Source organism: Melopsittacus undulatus, chromosome 1 (genome assembly GCF_012275295.1).
Source record: "Melopsittacus undulatus isolate bMelUnd1 chromosome 1, bMelUnd1.mat.Z, whole genome shotgun sequence".
NCBI classification, from domain to species: Eukaryota; Metazoa; Chordata; class Aves; order Psittaciformes; family Psittaculidae; genus Melopsittacus; species Melopsittacus undulatus.
In genome coordinates, this window is record NC_047527.1 from 48,111,914 (window position 1) to 48,133,353 (window position 21,440).

Here is a 21,440-nt window from a genome sequence, read left to right on the forward strand (position 1 = left end):
GTTCAGACTCTCTGCAGTAGTTTCTGCAGATACCTCAGCTGATCTGAGGAGTTGCCTTCTGCCAGCTGCTGGAGCTGGAAATCTGGACTGTGGGAATCGCTCTGACTTCCAGATACAGCCTTTATTTGAAGTGTTAGTGAGGAGCTGTCATGTAACAGCCAGCATTTCCACAGGAGTTATTCCAATGATGCTAGAAAGCCAGTTTCTGTTGGTGACCCCTGTTAGGAGAGAAGTACTTTATCTGTAGTACAGAAGCTAATCTAATATTAGCATGTAACAAGGAATATAGCTAACTACACCTTCTCTTCTTTCCACAGTGTGTTTTATGTCTTCTATGAGCAGTACTTGACAATTGTGCACGATGCTATCTTTAACCTCTGCATCTCCTTGGGATCAATATTTTTGGTGACAACTGTGCTGCTTGGTTTTGAAGTATGGGCTGCAGTTGTAGTTTCAATAACTATTGCTATGATCATCGTCAACATGTTTGGGGTGATGTGGCTCTGGGGCATCAGCTTGAATGCAGTTTCATTAGTAAACCTTGTCATGGTAAGTTAGCAAAACATCTCTCTGCTTCTGTTGCCAAGTCTTGGAACATTCTGTGTCTTACTGCTCAGTATCATGAATATATATGTATTTCTACTAAATTTTGACAGGCATTTGAACAGTAGTGGAACTATCTTAATACATCTAGATGGCCTAGAAAACAGGCTTATTCTAACAACTAGTCTTAGCACTGAGCCTATAAACCATTGAACTGTCAGCTGTACTGCAGCTGGTGGTGGTCTAGTCTGTTCTGTAGCAAGGTGTATTGCTACTATATAGGCCTAGTTGCTGTTGCTCATTCAAGAGAAGCTGTTCATGCCTAAAGTAAGGATATATAGCTTAGTGTTAGGGCTTCTGCTGTGTTTATCTTCTCCAGAGTAGATCTGTGATGTGCTAGCACCAGTATTTCCTGCATAAATGGATGAAACCACTTGGGCAGGGAGTACTTTAGGTGAAGCATTCTAGAGCTTAGTAACTAATAGCTGAGTGCTGGAGTTTTGCTTACTTTGCTTTCCAGAGATTTGTGGCAAATCTGAGGAAGTTACAGGAGTAAATGGTTGCCCCATGTTACAACTAGGCATATGTTAACGCAAGTCCACCTGCCAGATAAATCTAAGATTTACCAGCAGTTCAGTATTGTTAGAAGTTCAGCTGATTAGTCATTTATAGTATCAAATCAGCATGAATACTCAGTGTTGTTCTAAAGCAGTGTTATTGCAGGTAATATCTGGAAATTGAGTTTAGTGTTCAGTGTTCACTGTGCACACCTTGTTGAAGACAGCTTTCTACAGTATTAAGAGACTTTTGTTCTGCAAACCTGTCTTATGTTTTTTGTTTAATCAGATTGATTGTCCATTAGTAATAACTGGTGGTGAAATGCTGTACAATACTTGGAACAGCCCCTAGAAAGCAAGTAATGCTGATCTTGTAATGTCCAAGGACATTAACCCTGGGAACTGATCACAGCTGCCAGAACTTTTCTAGCCTGAGACATTATTGTCATTTTAGATGAGCATTTTGATGTTTTCATGTGTTTCTTTTCACTCCCTAGAGCTGTGGTATTGCTGTGGAATTCTGCAGCCATGTAACAAGAGCGTTCACTGTTAGTACTAAAGGCAGTAGAGTAGAGCGTGCAGAAGAAGCTCTGTCTCACATGGGTAGCTCAGTAAGTATCTACTGTATGGGGGGGAAAGTGGTAAGCAAGTCACAAACTATGCCAATATCAAGTCATAAGGATGACCTTTGCCTTTCTCTTTTTTGGAATGCTTAAAACTCTTCTTAAGCTTCTACTATTAACAGGGGTGACGAAGACTCCCATTTTTAGTCTGTTACTACTATCTCATAGAGCTAGTACCTCAGCTAAAAGTTTTAGCTGAACTAGTAGGTTGGGTTAACCTTGAATTGCCCTATTAGGATTAAGCACTTCCCTCTTCCAAATACTCGGAGGTGACTAGGAAAGATTGTTCTGAATATGGGATGCAACTGGAGCTTTTGGAATTCAAGCAGGGCTCAGTATTTAGGCAGTACTATCATATCAGTCTAAGTGACATGATTGGGGCTGGAACAGTGCTCTGGTAATACATGCACTGGGCCTTTACTTGAATGTGAGTTACTTCAGGTGATAGTTTTCATCTGTATCTGCCCAAAGTAAAAACAAACTAGGTAGCTGTACAGATACTGAGGTTTTAACCATACTGAGCCTGTCCTGTGGTGTCAGTTTCTAGTGGGACCAAGAACTGGAACTTTTAAGTTAGGTTTTGGATTTGGTTCTGAGGACTAATGGGGAGGCAGGTATGTTGCACGTAGGAGCCTCAAATTATAAAAAGTATTTTAGCAAATGTTAAATGCTGTAAGTGAATGTATTATGTAGAGTCCTACTTAGCACTCTAATACTTTTTTTTTTTTATTGACAGGTTTTCAGTGGTATCACACTGACCAAATTTGGAGGAATTGTAGTACTGGCTTTTTCCAAATCTCAAATATTCAAGATATTCTACTTTAAGATGTATTTAGCTATGGTTCTGCTGGGAGCAACACATGGACTAATTTTTCTTCCAGTTCTGCTTAGTTACATAGGTAAGATATGACAGCTGGCTCCAAAACATGCCTCAAACAGAAACAGCTAGCTGCCTCTGTACACTTTTCCTCCCCATGAAATGAAGGTTTGTGAAGATACAAAAGCAGTACTTGAATAGGACCTCACTTGTCAAAGTAGGCCTCACTTTGGAAAGCAAGGGCTGACTCGTGGCACTGCAGACATCACTGTTCAGGCATGCTTAGGTGAAGCAAATGCAGCCCTGCCCTGTCCTGGTTTTTGTGGAGGTGGCTTCTAAGTCCATGTGGCCCAGCAGAGACAGTAGCACGATTTATCTGTATCTCAGCTTGGGGACAGGATGGCAGGGAGAAGCAACAAACCTGCTGGGGGATGTTGGAAGGTCCAAATACTGTCCTCCTGAATTTGGGAATTCATGCATAGAGTTCTTCAAAGTAGATTAATTCAGCCTTACTTAAGGGGGTTAAGACTGATGGAGATTCACCTACTGCCCTTGCTGCTGTTGCCAGCTATTAACAGCTGAGCAGAGGTATGTTTCTCCATGTTAAGCTAGACCTAGACAGCTCATGCATGCTTCTTGATCAGCTGCAATGCTGAGACTTTGGAATTAAGTCTGTTTTCTCTCTCTCAGGCCCATCAGTAAATAAAGCTAAAACTCGTGCTGCACAAGAGAGGACCAGAGGTACAGAACGGGAGCGACTCCTCTACTTCTAGTTTTTAAGCAGTGTTCAGTGGACTACATGAACTGTGGCTTAGGCCCAGCTCTTCTTAAGAACTGAAGCGCAGCAATGTTCTATGACTATCACACTGTAACCACCACTGACTTGACTCCTGCACAGATTCAACTAAAAGATCAGCTGCAGCTTTGGACATAGCTTTAAACTCAGGAAATGCTACGTGTGGCTCATGTAACAGTATTACTAAAACTAGATGTGTTAAGATTACTAGACCACTTCTGTTGTCAAGAGGTTGCATCTTTTTCCTCTATAAACCTGAACCAGCTGTATTGAGATTTGAATAGCTTATTTTGTCAATGAAATGGAGGTGATGTGTAGGAGAATGGACTGCTAAACCACTGACACTGATTTTTAAATGCAGGTCAATGCAATTTTTGTCTCTATTTTTAGGGGGAAGCCATCACAAGTTGTAATATTTTTAGTACTATTTGCCAAAATGTCTTGTATATACTTTATTATAAAATAGCAATTTTGTAGTTCAAAAATCTACTTAAATGCAATAAATTAAGTTTATACATTTCAGTGGAAGAGTCTTTTAGAGTGTTGTGGGCTTCATGAGAGCCTGTTCTCCAAAAACTTGTTTGAAGAAGGTGACATGTTCTTCACAGTGCTCGCCTAAGGAGGGGAGGGGAAATAGACATTAGCTTTAAAACTTAAAATAAGACTGTAGTTTTACTTACCTCAGTTTGTAAGTGCTAATTTTTATCTTTAATGCCTTTAAGTAAAGGAGTTTAATGATTTTTAAAGCAGTAGAATACTGAGCTACCTCCTGTTCTGTGACAAGGATTCTTGTGGTAAGGCAGATGTTTGATTAATTCCAGGACTTAACAAGCAGATTCGTATCTGCAAGTTCTTTACTGCCAAGATACAAGATCTTGGAGTGGGATTCTGCACCTACAGGCTCTCTGGTGATACCATGTTGCTGGTGCAAGCCAGTATAACTTGGTTTTTGAAGTAAGAGGAACTGTAATACAAAATGAGCCTTGAATTTTTTTCATCTGTGGAAACAAACAACTGAACTCTAATGGTCTCTTGACCCAGTTTCTGGCTTCAGGAGAAAGCACTAATCAGAGATAATGACTCAGCTAAGCTTACAAGTGCAAGCAACTGCAGGCCAAACAAGTTAGCTTAATCTGCCAATTCCTGTTTGGCTCAGTCTCTTTACTCCTGGGTGCAGTATAAAATGGGATATGACAAGTTAACTTTAGAACTATGCTTGAAGGCAAGGCTGAAATACAGGCTAAAATGCACACTCGACTGGAAGTGAAACTAATCTTAGTCCTACTTGCACAATTGAGTATCTGATTGCTTATTTACCTGGTGTAAAACTAGGGTTTCCTCGTAACCGCTGGTTTCTTTGTTCAAAGAATCGGAATATAGTGTAGAAAAGCATGTCATCTTCTGCTTGTTTTGCTGCATCAAGGAATTTGCGGGCTGAAATGCTGTCATGTCCTCCAATGCCCCTGATGAATCTCAAGGCAGCCAGAACTTGGTGTTTGGACAACAGAACTTCCACTATTTCATCATTTGCTGTGGAAAGTCTCTGTGAAGTCAATCATAGCTGTAAGACTATGCTTCTAAGACGTGACTGAGATGCTAGCTAGTCACTTCAAGCTTGGTCAGGTAAGTTGTTTGATAAGTTAACCCACATGTAACATGGAGTTACTATAGTCTGAAATGCTTACTTTTAACATGTCCAGAGAGAGCTGGTGTGCAGGAGGGTAAATGCTTTCCAGGGACAGTAACAGACAAGCCTAGGCCAAAGCAGAAATAACCTTAAGATTCTGAAGACCTCCCATCTCTGTCACTAGCTTATTGAAATAACTTGTCTTACATACCAAAGGCTTTGAGTCACTGAGCACATGGTACTGCAGAAACTGATGGAGCATGTAGAACAAGTTATGTTGAACAAGGGTTTTGATGACCAGCTCATACAAGTAGTGCTGTAAATGCAGGAAGACCACCATCAAAGGTATGTCTCAATACCAGTTTTTTTACAGTCTAGAAGGTAGCATATGAACATATGACCAGGATTGGTCAGAAACTTCATGTCACTTCATGAAGTAAGGTGATACACATGGCATGTGTAAGTACTTTACCTGAACTGCAATCTGAAACTGGTTAAGAGAGCGAATGTATTCCATCAGGACTGCTATAGTGAACTTATGAGGTTCTTCCTGAATAAGAAAAAAGTGTTAGGTGGAACTTGCATAGCTTCCCCTTTTAATGATGCCCCATATGGATGGGCATCAAACTACCTAATTATGACAATAAGGCCTTCTGCAGGCTAACACTTTTAACTTACCTTCTTCTCTGTAAATACAGATAAAACATGTGTGTACATGTCAGACTGGTCAATAACTGCTTGAGTGCGAACTGGACGTTTCAGTAGTGGATTACTTCTACTCAGACCTGCTTCTACCACCTGCAAGAAGAAAGTGCTTTTAAAAGAAGACTGCAGTGTTGCACAGTCTTTGTCTTATCTGTACAGAGATCATTCTCCACTGGGAACATACCTATAAACATGTTTTGTTACTGAGCAAGTTCATATCTGTGGTCACATTATACAGGATGTATTCTGTTCAGTATGGGCTTCTCTATTCAATTTATAACTGCTTCTAAAAGTAATGTAAGCTTAGCTGCTATAGTTTGCCTCAAAGCAAAGAGGTGAACACATGCCCTGGGCTTTTAAAAGGATTTTCAGTATGTCGCTGTACTATGCGAGTTACTGGTTGAACTTGGTGTTTTAACACAAGCATCAGGGCTGCACAGGTTGGGCAATGGTATAGTGTGCCATGAAATCATTGGTTTGGAAACTACTTCAGAAGTTACATATTCCAAGCTGCTTTTTAAGCTTCTACCCTCTTTTGAACACTGGGATGTGTTACGTGTCATGCCGGAGATGAGCTGTGTATCACCTGCCACAGAGAAGTGATAAGTGGGGGTAGTGCACCTTGCATGGTAGACCTCCTGTAAGCCTGAGGAAGCCAGGACCTTAGGGTAGACCTGAATTTCCTAAGCTGAAAAGAGCATGCCTTTACCATGATCCAATCTGAAATGCAAATAGCATTGTCCTAGCTTTGTAAGCTGCTGTAGCCAACATGGTTTACCATAGTATAGCTTTGTTCAGCTTCCAAGTACTTCTTATATTCATGATTCAGTTTGTCAAAAACAGTTGCAATCACAGACAGTGATCCCCTTTCTGGCTCACTGAGCACTGAAAAGATAAAAAGAAAAAAAAACTATGAGGAGAAATAACCAGGGGCTTTAATGTTGCCATTTTCAAAAGGTGATCTCTGCTCTAAGCTTGATTCTAAACTTAAGAAGCACTTCCAGACATGTTAGATTTTAACTAACTGGGGAGTGGGTTGAATGCTTCCATGCTGCTAATTTAAATTAACTTACTGAGGGTAGTCTAGGCAAATAACATCTTCCAGGACCAAGCTCGCTTCAGAGGTGATCTCATATTTAAGAACAGCCCAGCTAACTTTTGTCAGTATTTATGAACAAGCAGAACTGTACTTTCAAGATACAGACAAAGCACTTGAACTTACTTTGAGAGCATACAGACAGGATAACCATTTTGCATTCTTTCCTTTGGAGAAGAAAATCCATTAGTTTTCCTTTATCTAGCAAGAGGTTAACTACAGGTTCAAGTTTCACTTGAAGACTCCAGAGATAACCTTGATTTGAAGGAATGAAACAGAAAAGTTAATTCCCTTGTATAGTATAGCCCAGACATCCAACTTTTCAATCTTTAAAAGAGAACACATGTGGATTATAACTTATTTACCTTCACAAGTTTGTTTTAGAGCAGCCTTACCCCTGAGAAGTTGTAGTAAAAATGTGGTTCTCAATTGTTACTACTGAGAGTACTCATCTTACTAGGTACATCTGCTTAGTTGTTCTATTTTAAGCTGCTTTGTGTACTGAAGGTATAAACCAGCCCCCCTTTGACACTGAGTACAGCAGAGTGAGACAGCTCACTGCTTACCTTCACTTGCACTGATGATAATATCAGGTTGAAAGACAATCCAAGAAGAAGAATCTGAATGTTAAAGTTAACATCAACAGTTAACAGCTGATTCTACACTGTTGCTACTATTCACATTACTGTACTGACGCAGATCCCATTAATGTACTTCCATTTACTGTCATCTTATCGTGGAAGTCTTGAACCCTATTCTTGGAATTGTATCTACAATTTCATAGTGTACCTATCAGTAATTTAATGCATGTATCTCCAATGAGTAAGTATAGTAGTATACTGGATTTCCATAATTATAGTTCTATGAAAGTATACTTTGTCTTGAAGTATAATCAGCTGAAGCTGGACTTAATGGGTCAATTGTACATAAAATAAGGCTTCAGAAAGCCGCTTACAGTTGTAGAGTAGTTAAAGGATACAGAGTTTACATGGAACAGGAGACTGACTAGTCACAGAGGCTGGACCTGCAGTAAAAAATAACATCAGGTGAAGAACAGTAGTTCTCTGACAGCTCTCCTACACTAACAAAATACAAACTATAATCTTACACTGAAAAGCACACATAGATTATAACACATCTAGCAGCCCTACAGCACACAGACAAAAAAAGATACTCCCATTCATGTTAGCCAGATCATCTATGAAGTCTGATACTGAGAAGGGAAACAAATTCTTCAAAACAGACAAGTGTGACACCACATATGCACAAGTATCCTATCTCTAGTACTATAATTCCACGTACATAGATGCCATCTGCTGTATTTATGTAAGAAATGTAAAAAGGAAGATTGGTCTCATCCTAACCTTTGTTTAATACAAACCTCCACCTGCAAATTTGTCAATCATACTTGCTGTAAGTGACTTAAACTCAGATGTTTAAGGTACAACCGATACTCTAGAAGATCTTTAAAGGCATCTCTTATATAAAGAGAACTATCCTGCTTTGCCCTGTGCTAGTGGAACTATGCTCAGACTATTCCTAGCTACATCCAGCTTGACAATAATTACCTGCTACACTTCTAGGACAGGAGAACAGAAAGGTAATCAAAGAAGAATCTAAGTGTTGAAGTCTCAACGTTGACTACTTTTCTGTACTAGGCATAAGCTTGGAACACAGGTTTATGTCAATTCCTTCTTAACTTCTTTCCTCTCTCACCCTCTCCTAAATATGCATCATAGAAATATTAGTAACCAACATCCTAAGAGCTGAAGCACTGGTGTGCCAGCTGTTACATTTGGATAATCTTGATAACAGTGTTAGATACTTAGTATATAGTAATATGAGTAATACCTGCTACAGGTATTTGATAGGGTTGTATTGATCGAGGTGGAAGTACAAATTGATGGATAGTAGTAGACCCATCAAATTCTCCTTTTAGCTTGATGTCAAATATAACTGAAGTCTGCAATTGAGAAGAAAAAATTAGTATTCACAAGTGTGAACCACTCCCCATTTATATGCATTCAGGCTCATTTTTTGTATTTTCATCTTATGTTCTCCATTAGAGAATGGTTTAGGTTGGAAGAGATGTGCTGTGGCAGGGACACATTCCATTAGACCACATTGCTCAAAGCAATACTTCCGGGGATGGGGCATCCACAACTTCCCTGGAGAACCTGTTCCAGAGTGTCACTGCCCTCATTGTAAAAATTTTTTTGCTTGTATCCAGTCTAAATCTGCCCTTCAGTTTGAAATCATTTGCCCTTAAACTGTCCCTACAGGCCCTAGTATATGTCCTTCTGTCTGTCTTGTACATCCCCTTGCAAGAGATTCCTGTCAAATTCTCTGCTTAGTTATGGACACTAGAAACTGAGGAAAATTCTGCATCTTCCTAGGATATCCTCATACATCTACCATTCAGTCTTGTTCAACTCAGGTCACTAACACTTCCACCCAGTATGTAACACATTCTTAGCTTTGCACAGTGAAAATTAGCTTTACTGTCAGTGCTAATGAAACATGACTTTCACTACTACCATCTACCTTATTTGTAGATGCAGGGTAAAATATAAACCAACCCTGGTTTTGTTTTCTCTGTTTATATAGTCATAGCTCAACCAAAATGCTGGAGAAAAAGCACTCTAGGTTAAATGTGTAGAATTAACATGAATTATAGCTGAAACATCAATTAAACATCCTAACGAGGTAAGATGTATTATCTTCTCTTGGGCAGCTACAGGGACAAGAAGCCAAAGCCTTTCCACAAGTTAAGAGCAAAATACCACTCTAGCGTCACCACTGATCAAGCCTTGTTCCTGAGACTACAGACAAACAAGTTCTACCCACACTACCGTATGCATAAGATCACTTGAGCCCATGTAAGTTTTTGCATATCTGGGCCTTCAAACTCAAGGAGCATATGTTTGTGTCATATAACATTCAAATGTTTACAATATGAGAAGTTCCCAGGTTTCACAATTTAATATCCAATTTAACTCTACTTCTTAATATGCTGCCTTAAAAGCCTACACAGTACAGCATGAGAGTATCTTAGGAGGCTAAGAGGAATTAAAGTATAAACCCCAGGAATTAACAGCAGCCCTGATTAAATGTTAGCCCAGCAAGCTAAAAGGATAACTTTGAACCTCTTCTATGCTTATGGGTTTGTTCCTGCAAATACTCTGGCTTTTCAGCACTGTTATTAAAGTTTGCCTGTGACTTTCAAAAGTTAAGGCACAACATGGCATCTCCATGGCAGGGGGGCGGGAAGTTGATGATCTTAAGGTCTTTTCCAACTCTTAACTATTCAATGATTCTATGAACATAATACAAATAAATCAGACCTCAGTATCCTGATGATGGACTACCACCAAATTATCCACAACATTCAGTGCAAACTTCCCAGTTCTGTTCAGCTTTAAAATGTGTGTCTTCTTACAGGAGCCCTCTCTATGGGAACAAACAGGCAGGAGAGCTGGTCAGTAAGCTTGTTTAAACTGGAAAACAATATGTCTCTTATATGTGAATCACCATGAGTGTTCTTCATTCTGTTCTTACCTGGGTAAGTGATAGAGGACTACTTCTGCTCCTGTACTATTGGAAGTCCTTGAGTGATGCCTCAAATACAGAACATAAAGCTGTCCATATCTAACAAGACAATGGAATTACAGCGTTATTTTCAAATAAGAGCTCTAACCAGTCTACTAGAGCCATACATTTTATCCTAAAAGATGTGAGATTACCCTAGTCAGGTAATCTATTAATCAAGACTAAACCAGCATTTGACAAGTCACATGGCACAGCCTAGACTCATGCAAGTGGGCATCTGTGACCAACTCTATCAACACACCAGTTAAAGAAATAAACATTTTCAAGTTTCTGTACAAATCAAGAACAATTTAATGTAAACCAGCTCTAGGATACTGTTTAGAGGCTTTGTTCTTGGCAGTAACTGAAGCACTTTAATGCAGCAGTTCTGCTAGAACAAGAAACAAATGCAACCAAGTTAATATTTTTATCTTCTCTTAGCATCCCCTGAACTGTCACACTTTTCCGAGGAAGGCTTAATTAGTTAGATACATACATTGTAGCCATAGCAATATCCCTTTCAGAAAGGCTGAGCTTGGACGACTTGGGTGCTGCAGGTAACTCAATTTCAAATTTTGATAGTTTTGACATTGTTCCACTCTGTTAAGCGAGAAAAAATAAATAATTATTAAGACATAAACCAGAGGCCTCAAGCAACCGTTAAATCAAATGCTGTATCAACAGCACTCCCAGGAGGCCAAGAGTGGCAATAGCCGAAAAGAAGAAAGGCATTGACACAAAGCGCGTGACCCAACACGTGCTTCTACTGTTATAGCAGCTTTATCATCTTGATTTTATAACATCAGCTTCAGCTAGAAAAACCTTTCAATTTTAGTAAGTCAAGACAAACGTCTACACAAATCCCATTTACAACTGACCTAGGCATCTCAAACAGCAACTCTCTTCCTTTCTCTCTTCCAGCAAAGTATACATTCCAAGTCATGAATAACTGCTTACTGGAAAGGAGAAATATCAGTACCCCCTACCAGTCACAGTTTTCTTTAGTTCCTGCTAAATGCACAATCTGCCTTAGAGCCTATCCCTGCTCCTGCATAATGTTTCCTCTCTCCTCTCCACCTTTACTATGGAATTTATATTTAAACAAGTTTTTAGAGTTTTCAAAGCTTCAACTGAAATTCACTTCTCATTCATTCATTCATTCTTGAGTGTGAAATGTGAATGCTACAGCAATATCTCTTTTGCTAGAGCTCTATTTTCAAAGATTATTTCAGCACAGTACCTTTCTCAGGAAACCTTTAAAGATTACCTTCTGAATACAAAGAACTAGTTAGCTTCAAGCTGCAGCTCAACACAAAATGTCAAGGAGGGGAAAGCATGACCTAAGCTCTTAAAAAGAGAACTGTGAGAGGCTAGCAAGTTCTACCAGCCACCTAGGAGAATGTCATTTCAGGATGCACTACACATGATCGACACAAACCAGGAAACCATCTGAATAAGCTGCTTTTTAATCTCTTTCCTTAGACAACCATAGAGATCTTACTAATCCTTTGACAGAAGCAAGACAAATGCTGTAATTCTTCACCTTATAATTACTGTGTGATTAACTTAAAACAGATTCTAGTTTTCACTAAACACCTTTTCAAGACAATAAGAAAAATATTTTCCTAGCAAGCTTAAGCATTGCCCACAGGGAAGAACACCAAGAGAAATAAATACTGTAAACCAACCATCTCATGCTTGGGACAATTAATTGTTTCTTATGCGCTATTTTTCGTCTTTTTCAAAATCATCCCCTCACATTTGGAACGTTGTAAATATAATCACAAGTGAAAGGCCCTTATTTGTCATTACCATACTACAGAGTGCCAAAGCTCATATCAAAAGGAAATAATGTCTTGAAATACATTTAAGTTGTCAAATATTGTGTCACTAGTTTTTTTCCTCCATTTTTAAGGTCCAACAGTAGCTGGACAGACTTCTTTCCAAAGAGAACATAAGAAAGAGCAAATTACTTAATTCTAAGCCATCACCTTGGAACTACCTCATAGATTTTTGCTTTGTCCTTTGCTTATAGTCCTACAAGAATGTGAACACATGCACCTCTTGTAAGAAGCACAGGAAAAACAACAGAGTATTTGAGTGAAGAAGCAGTCTAAAAAGCAGCACACAAAATGAAAAGTTTGGAATACATCCCTTTACCTTGAAATAGAATGGCTGCAGGACATTGCCAAGGACAGTGGTTGAAAGAAGAATAACAGAGCTCTCTGGACAATACATGTACCAGTTGACATTAATACTCTGATTTTTCAGAAGTTTTAAACTTCGTTTCTCTGGTAATACCTGAAAAACCAGAATATTAGCATTGTATTACTGTCAGTATTCCAACAACATAAGTGGTACTACAGAATTGCTAGGAATGTTAAGTGAGAAACTGTTAAGTGTAAGGGTATTTACAGTGCTAGAATTAAATCTCAGAAACCTGACAATCACAGTTTAGGCCCCAGTTTGCTGTAGCTAAGGAAATGCACATCAAATCCTCCTGAGATCGTAACAAGCTGAAACGTGCTGTGTTTTCCCCTTAGCTAGGTCTGTATATAAGTTCTGTCCATAATGGATAAAACACCTAGTTTGATACAACTAGTGAAGTTTTAATAAAAAGTTTATTACAGTATCTTTGCTACCTGCACTCCTCAGCTTCCATAATCTTTTATTTTAAGAACTAAGTATATAAATTAATTCTTTTCATTTTAAGGGCTTAAATAACTTTTCCTTAAAAACACACTTATTTGATTCAGCCCTTTTATTTGCAGGGTTGACATTCATTATCTCTTGGGTGTCAAACATAGTTTCCTCCTCAATCAGCAGTAAATGCTGCTGCTTTTTCTGCTACTTTCTTTACTGTTAGTTGTTAGTAATTTATGCGAGACACCATGTCTTAGCTCCAGGACTGGAACTATTGGGAAGTGCACAACTTTGGAGGATGTTCATAACATTCCTCATCATGAATGTCAGAAAGGGCTATTTATTAATTAGATTTCTTCAAAAACATATGCAAAGGTAAATACACATAACACAAAGGAACTCAGACAATGAGATCAACATAGGAGAAAACTGCCCCTTTGCAGGTGGGTATCAGTATCTAGTCAATTATTTCTTCTTTGCTGCATCTTAAGCATGCACACATCCTCCCTAATGCTGTCTTGTTTTGCATGAAGTAGTATTTCACATTAGATTTAAATATACATATATGTATACATGAATACTACATGCAAGCCAAGAGCATCTGTTATTAATCTAGAGTTCCCAAGGCTTAACTAAGTACTCCTTTATACAAGGCCTTTGCTAGCTGTGCTAAATAACCTGTTGATAATAAACTCCCTCTGCCTCAAAAATGTATTCCTCACAAAGAAAAATAATTATAGTCTGAAAACAAAATGGTAGAATTTTATCGTTTTAGTAGTTTGCTTTCTCAGTGAGAGAGCTAGAAGAAAGGAATTCAAAGAAACCCATCACAAATTTACATTTTCAATTATCTAGATATGTCCTGCAGGAGTTATTTGTATTACCTGGTAGAATTCAATTCCTTGATCTGTGATGAAGACAATTTCTGTTGAGCTTGTCCAGCAGAATCCTAGAATATTGGCGTTCTTTGTCTTTTAACATAAAAGCAAACAGACACTCTTTTACTTAGAATAATTAACTATTCATATAAGTTAATATTACTAAATGAAGAACACAAAACCAAAGGCAATTTAGTTACCAAATCACTGGAGTTGATACTTCTGGTCAACTGGAGACCCTTCATCATGTATGTAATTATGTACTCATCATCATCATGTACTTATGTAAAAATTTCCAAAACGATTTGAACACAACTACTCTATGACTTGAATTTTTGGCAGCATGTGAGATTTACTAGTTTATTATACAGTCACATTCTCTTTTTGCCCTAAATACAACCAAGTTCTGCTGGTTCAAACCATACTGAAAATTCAACCAATTCCTGCCATGAAAAGCAGGCTCCTTATGTTAACAGAATTAAGAGCTAAGTCGAAGTTTTGCCATTACTTCACTCAGAACACTACCATAAATACTTTGCTAGAATGATTTACTCAAACACATAATTCTAAATAATGAATCAGACTGCTTCAGCTTTGAAGTCTACAGGAATAAAGGGATCTGTGCAAATCAGGTGTTTAAAAATTCACTTTAGAATACCCGAAAACATAACTTATCTTAGTTAAAAACTGAAAAGTACCAAGCAATGTTTCTGGTAAAACAATAACAAAAAAAAATAAAAAGGGTTGTTTAAAAATACCAAACAGCACACAAACTGGTAATAGCTTCCTAACACTGATCAGTGAAATTAGGGTAAAGCAGACACATTAACCTATCTGGCATTAGTATAATTACTGTCTGATGTTTCTCTATTATCAGCACTTTGTCTCTTCTCTTTCCAAACCCTGACATTTGTGGCCTCAGCATTTGTTGTCATAGCATTTCCAGTCCTTTCTAGGAAAGAATTACAGTGATTGGACCAGGAGGGTTTTTCTGGTATTGTTAATACCTGTTTGTTTACTTTAATTCAGATAGGCAGTAGTGGCTACATATTTATTTAATGTTAGTGTTTGGGAGGTATCTCAACTGGTTCTCTTGTAGAGGAGAAGCCACCAATATAGTACAGATCCATCTAGGCATATAAGCTTGGCACCTTTAACTTACCTTACATTCCTGTGTATACTCCAGCTGAGGGCTATCTGGAATAAAATTCAAAAAATCCTGCAAAAACACCCATGAAGTGTATTAGCAATTACAAAGCACAGAGAAGATACATACATAGATACAAGAGAATAATTATTCGTTTTTCAAGTTTTTTTGGATATATTGAAGATAAACATGACTTACTATATTCCACTTCACCCCTGATATGGAAGTCCTTATAGAAGTTGGCTTCCCCCACACCTTTTCTTAAATAATGACGCTAGCAAGACAACAGTGTTGCCTGCTCAGCCTCTCAGGATGACACAGAAATATTCACTGCAACTGTTAGCTACAAGACCTCTTAATTTGTTTTAGCTTCTACTCGGGTACTGAAAGTAGACTTTCAGCTCCAGTTCCCTATCTGTACAGTGCAGGTTTCTTACCACACTCTTCAAAGTTCTCTGCACAGCCAATATCTTGTTCCCCAAGGAAAACTTGATGCACTTCACTTCTCCTTTGTCTTCCATCCTACAGAGAAAGAAGTTATGGAAATACTGTCTAAAATAGCTTCTTACAGATCTCTGTAATACACCCTCAAAAAGGGAGAGGAAAAAAAGTGCAATGCAAATGCTTTTGAATACAACTTATGAGCACTGCCTGACAAGTACAGTATTCAAAATTCAGTCTGAAAGATAACAGCAGTCCACTCTTCAGAAGTCCTGAATTAGCACCTGAAGTTACCATAAATGTTCAGCTCTGTTGGCTTATGATGCGGAGTTGGACAACTGTGGGACCATTCAAACCTGAGTTCTCAGTTCTGTCCCAGTAAGTCTGGAGTCCTGTGACACTCACCAACATCCTGCAGTCAGCTCCTTTACTTCCAGAGCTACCACTAACTGACACAAGCCCATATGCCTCCCCATTAGGACGCATCCTCTAGATGTTAGAGGGAGAGTGAAGCGGTTTTCATACCATTAAAAAAATAATGTATTCTTACCAAACATGCATCAGTACAATTGCATGAATAAGGTAGTTCTACTTCCAGTATGTGTTATCAAGTCCAGACAGAGAGCTAGTGAAGCAGGAAAACTGTGGAACCTCCTGAAGTTCACTGAGTATTTTCAGCTCTTAGGATTTGTGACAAGGGTAATCAAATAAAAATAGCAACTCTCAGGACAGTCCCCATGTAATTCCTGACACACTTTGACTACAAACTGTTTCATCCATATCTGAACTGAAGTAACTTGCAAGTAAAAGCGTAATCCCTTACATATGGGCAGAGATCAAAGAGCTATCACTCTTAAAGGCATATATAAAACAGTCTTCTAAAAGCAAAAGTTTCACTGAGAGTACTGTTGGTCAGATTCTGCAAAATAAAATGCTTCAACAAAGACATTAAAAAAGCCAATTTAGGTTAAATAAGGAAAAGGATGCAAGAAACCTACATGTTGGAAACACCCTGCTTGAATCACAGGCATGAAATTCAGAAACTACATTTCTCTACACATTTAAGTTTATTTCTTTGTTTAATTTGTATCCTTGGATAAGGCACTGCTGTTGTAGGAATCCCTGCACTCTCTCACATATACAGCGTGTCTTACTAAAACACTGCTGTTTAAAAAAGGAAGCCACGGTCTAATAACCCCTGGTCTTCCACCCCACCCCACACATACATAAGACTATAAATTCATGAGGGCAGAGCATGCCATCTTAACTGCAAGATTATGTTCAAGAACAAAAATTAAAAGATGACCACAACTAAATTACAAGTTTTATGCCTGAATTACCGTAGATCAGGCCTAAGTACCACACAACTTTAAGATTGCAGACTTCCATCCCAAGGCAGTGAAGATGAAGGTGTCTTACCTGAAAGAAATAGGGTTTCTATCCTCCAAGCCTTTAACAACAACTCCTGTAGCTCCACCGGATCTAACTGCAAAAACCTATGAAAAAGTTGTGAACATATTTGTAGCTTATTCCAATTTATAACCTTAACATGCTGTCTTTTCTAAAAGCCATACTTTTCTTTTGTTTTTACTAGACACCATTTCTGTTCTTACACATCTGTCAGTTCACACTGAGATTCAGTAAATAATAATTCCTTTCTCTGGAGCTCCAAGTTAATTAGTTGATGGGTTTCCAATGGTACTGTAAGACTTGTAGGCATATTCTGAACCACTGGGCATGTTAGAACAACAAAAGTCTGTATAAGCTTTTCTCTTGCTTTTTAGTTGGGTACTAGCAAAAGTATCTGAGACATGAGGACACTTTAAAACAAAAAGGAAATCAGCTTGGGGATTGGGAAGAGAGGCAACTCAATGACCCAGAAGCTTAATCTTGTCTGAACATGTTATTAGACAGTAAGAGTTTAATGGTAATCTGTGGTTTGGCATGTACCGAAGAAGTTTCAGCTGCCTTGCACTAACAACTTAAAGAACTCCTTTACCACAACTGCACATACGCATGTATAAAACCTGTTACAGCTATACTGCTTATTCAGCCAGAATAAGATAACATTAAAAAAAATAAAATTAAAAAAAAAACAACAACATGCTGTTACAAAGTTTAACTGTCTCAGAAAGTCATGGAGTGCCTTATCTGGGCTTACTGTATGCGTGGAATCACCAGGCACACCGATCAGGTCTCAAAATAACAGATATGTGTGTATATGTATATATATATGTACATACACACACACACACATATATTTTATGATCAGTTATTGGAACAGGCTTCCCAGAAATGTGGTGGAATCACTGTCCCTGGAAATGTTCAAAAACCATGCAGAGGAGGCCCTTACTGACATGGTTTAGTAGCGGTCTTGGCAATCCTGATATAATGGTTGGACTTGGTGGTCCTGAAGGTCTTTTCCAACCTAGTTGATTCTATGCTGCTATATTATTTTGTAATATTAGCCACACTACTGGTGCAGTATGCTCATGTGACAAGACTAAATTGGAAGCAAGTCTATAACCTTACTAGAATTGTAAATACTTAGTGCCTTTTAGTATTGATATAGATAGAAAATGAAGGCAACACTCTTAATCTTTGTGAGATGAGAAGACAACAAGGACAGATCTCTTTGAGGGCCATTCATGTGCGAAACTGGTATTGAAATGCTGGTTACAAGTGATTTAAAGATACACTGAAAATTAAGCAATTTTAGAGTAGCAAAAAAACCATGGAGAATTTAGATTACAGCTTCTTTCAAGTGAGCTCTTAACAACCAGTATCTATATAGTTACATCACATGTGGACTGAGATATAGTGTCTCCTGACAGACACATGTAAGAAATCTTCTTTCAGTAGACCCTCAAAATATAAGCAAAGCACTATGGTTTATAAAGAAAAAGGATACCAATAATTCTGAACAGAGTGCAACAGCAAGAAACACATCCCAAAAATACTCTCCCATCTCCAAACATGCCACTGTCGGTGTCCACACCGCACATGGCAAATCATAACACTTATACAGGGAAGAAACCTGGTCATGTCAATTCTGTGAATTGTGAGATCAGAAAATGGTTATGGGAATGAAGACCATGGAATACATCCACATCTATATAAGCCCCATGACAGGCTATGGATCTTTTAGCTATAACGAGTTTAATACTCAGAAGCCATAGGAATATTAAAGACAAATGTATTTAAAAGAAGCAAAGCCAAGAAATCAAAAGCAAAGTGCCCAATCAGGCCTGTGCCACAAGTGAAGCTACAAATATTAGTTTTTATAAGTATACAAAGAAATGAAGCAAACAGTGAAGCAACAAAGTTTGGCAGTAATGCTGAGACATTCGAAATTGAAACAAAAAGTGCTGACTGAAAAATCTCAGAAGACTTTATAGCAGCAAAAGCAGCTGAAATTCAATCTAACATACCTACGCTGAGGCAGCTCAGACCAACACTGCTGTCTCCACTAAAGATGACAGGTCCTGGACCAGGCCCCCAGCAGCAAGACCTCACACCACAGCAGTCTCACAAAATCATAGATGGTTTGGGTTGGAAGGGACCTTAAAACTCATCTGTCAAGTGCAGGGACACCTTCCACTACATCACGGTGCTCAAAACCCCGTCCAGCCTAGGCTTGAACACTGACAGGGATGGGGCACACACAGCTTCTCTGGGCGACCTGTGCCAGTGCCTCACCACCCTCACTGTAAGGAACTTTTTCCTTGTATGTAACCTAACCAGGCCCCGCTCAGCAGCCCAGGGAAGAGGAAAGAACCAAACCCAGGCACGAGAACCTCCACACCGCTGTCAGAGAGCCAACAGAGCAGCAGCAGCGGGAACGGCTGAGGCAACAGGCCTGAAGCCGCGGCCCCGCCTGCAGAGCCCGTGAGGCACGGCAGGGGTGCCCGGGATCCGCCCGCCGGTCTGTCAGCACGGGAGAGCTCAGCCGCCCGCCGCCGCCGTCCCCACCTGCTTGTTGGCCTCATCGAAGAAGACGCAGTTGACGGGGTTGGCCTTCTCGAAGTGCACGGGCCGCGCGCACAGCGCCAGGTAGCAGCCGCCCTCCGCGGCCCTCGTCCTCCCGTCTGCTCCATCCCCTCCTCCTCCTCCTCCCGCCGCCTCTTCCTCGCCCGGCGGCGGCGGCTCGCGGCTCATGGCGGCGGCGGCACGAGTCACCCAGCACCAGCGGCCCCCGGCGAGCGCTCCCGGCTCGGCCGCTTCCTGTTTACACTGCCCTCACCGAGTGACGCCGCACCGCCCGCCTTAAAGGCGCCGCGCACTCAGGCACCGGCGGGGGCCGCCCGGGCCCTTCCCACACGGGCTTCGTGATACACCACCCGCCCCGCCGGTCTCCGCGCACGCCCGTTAGCCTTGCCGCCGGCACCGCGGCGCTTCGGCGTTCTGCCTCGGTGAGTCAATGCTCCACCACGGGGAGCAGGCGCTATCAGTACTGCTTTGGCACATGAAACCGCTATAGACTGGCTAGCTGTGAAGGGAAAGTCTATCCTGAAATAGGCCTTGTGTCAGGAACAATATTAATAGAATAATGGGGATGTTGGTAAAATGTTTAAGCTATTCAGCCTGGTGAAGACTCAGGGGAGACCTTACAGCAGCCTTCCTGTACCTAAAGAGGGCCTACAAGAAATATGGAGTGGGACTCCTCATCACAGACTGTAGCAATAGGTTTAAACTGAAAAAGGGAAGATTCAGATTAGGTATTAGAAGAAAAGTTCTTCCCTGGCACAGAGACACTGGCAGGGGCTGCCCAGAGAAGTTATGACTGCCCCCTCCCTCGCAGTGATCAAGGCCAGGTTGGATGGGGCTTAGAGCAACCTGGTGTAGTAGAAGGCAACCCCGGGGCAGGGAGGTTGGGGCTGGATGATCTTTAAGGTCTCTTCCCACCCAAACCATTCTGTGATTCTGTGAAAACTTTAAGTTAAAGTCTGGGGTGTTTCTCAGCATTTGCATTTTTTGTATTTTAGCTGGACAATAAATCAGCAAGGGGGTTTACTGGTTGATGCTCTGGCTTAATGCCTTAGTTCACGAGTTGCAAAACCTACAGTCTAATTTATAAGTCATCTGAGAACATAAATTGTATTTGCTTATTAGTTTAGAAAGGGAAATAAAAACTAAAGGGGAAAATGAAAAAAGCCTGAGATCATCATACCAATCTAGAAGTTTTCAGATTAGACGAGAGTGCCACCACTTAGCACAGGAGAAACTGAACTATCAGATACTAACATGGTATAATGTGAACAACCGCTTGCTAACTTGCAACCCAGTTAGTCCAACTGGGACATCAGACAAGAGAAACTAAAGTCACGATAAGGACTTACCATAAGTTATTTGTTCTGCAGGGCCCTTCTGTGTCATTGAACAATTCTGTGCTAACTAGAGAGGACAAGTATTTCTGCAGCATTTAAAGTACCTTAAATTTTAATCAATCTTTAAAAACTAATGATAATCATAATAAAAAAAATCTTTTGCATTTTAGCCAAAAGTTAGTTAATCCAAGGCCAAAATGTAATGAATTCTACTGACCTTCAACCTTCTCCTACTTCCCAACAGGACAGCAAACACTTTCTGCAACTGTAATAGGAATATTAAGATTGAAACTGAGGTACACAGCGTGAAGGGGAGGGAATTTCTCGGTTTGATCTGACAGCTCAAAAAACACCTTCCCTTCACTGCTGTCCTCTCTCTTCTTCATCATCTCTGATGCAAATATCCTTAACAAGCATCTTTCCTAAACAAGCATGGTGTAAGGTACTAGCAACTGCTTTACATTTTTTCTCTTAAGAAATTAAACCTATAATAAGCCTAGGATAGGACTATCCTTTTCACTTCTAAAGCTACCTCTGAAGGAGAATTTATTATATTTGGCAGCAGCAGCTTTTAGTCTCCCGGAAGAGCTTTGATAACTGTAGTATCTTCCTCTCGGTACCTATTCTGTTCTTTCCCCAGTACCTCTACTTT

The 21,440-nt window shown here is 39.8% G+C and overlaps 2 protein-coding genes across 2 annotated transcripts in view; one reads left to right on the top strand and one right to left on the bottom strand.

The window, feature by feature from the left end:
- Positions 1–3,858, top strand: part of NPC1 (NPC intracellular cholesterol transporter 1) — a 27,124-nt gene extending 23,266 nt beyond the window's left edge. The window contains exons 22-25 of the mRNA XM_005153519.3: positions 318–549; positions 1,598–1,711; positions 2,460–2,622; positions 3,231–3,858. Coding sequence (XP_005153576.2) covers positions 318–549; positions 1,598–1,711; positions 2,460–2,622; positions 3,231–3,313 — 592 coding nt within the window. The 3' untranslated portion in view covers positions 3,314–3,858. The remainder of the gene's footprint in view (positions 1–317; positions 550–1,597; positions 1,712–2,459; positions 2,623–3,230) is intronic.
- RMC1 (regulator of MON1-CCZ1) lies at positions 3,759–19,694 on the bottom strand. The gene is made up of 20 exons (XM_005153520.3): positions 19,434–19,694; positions 16,881–16,957; positions 15,458–15,542; positions 15,036–15,092; positions 13,880–13,966; positions 12,513–12,653; positions 10,849–10,952; positions 10,323–10,412; positions 10,109–10,214; positions 8,616–8,727; positions 7,744–7,788; positions 7,331–7,384; positions 6,891–7,019; positions 6,447–6,553; positions 5,642–5,761; positions 5,436–5,513; positions 5,175–5,279; positions 5,022–5,090; positions 4,654–4,879; positions 3,759–3,951 (listed from the first exon to the last, which is right to left on the bottom strand). Exons 1-20 carry the CDS (start codon positions 19,617–19,619, stop codon positions 3,872–3,874), a joined length of 2,058 nt encoding a protein of 685 aa, XP_005153577.2. The 5' UTR covers positions 19,620–19,694; the 3' UTR covers positions 3,759–3,871.
- Between the last annotated feature and the right edge of the window lie 1,746 nt (positions 19,695–21,440).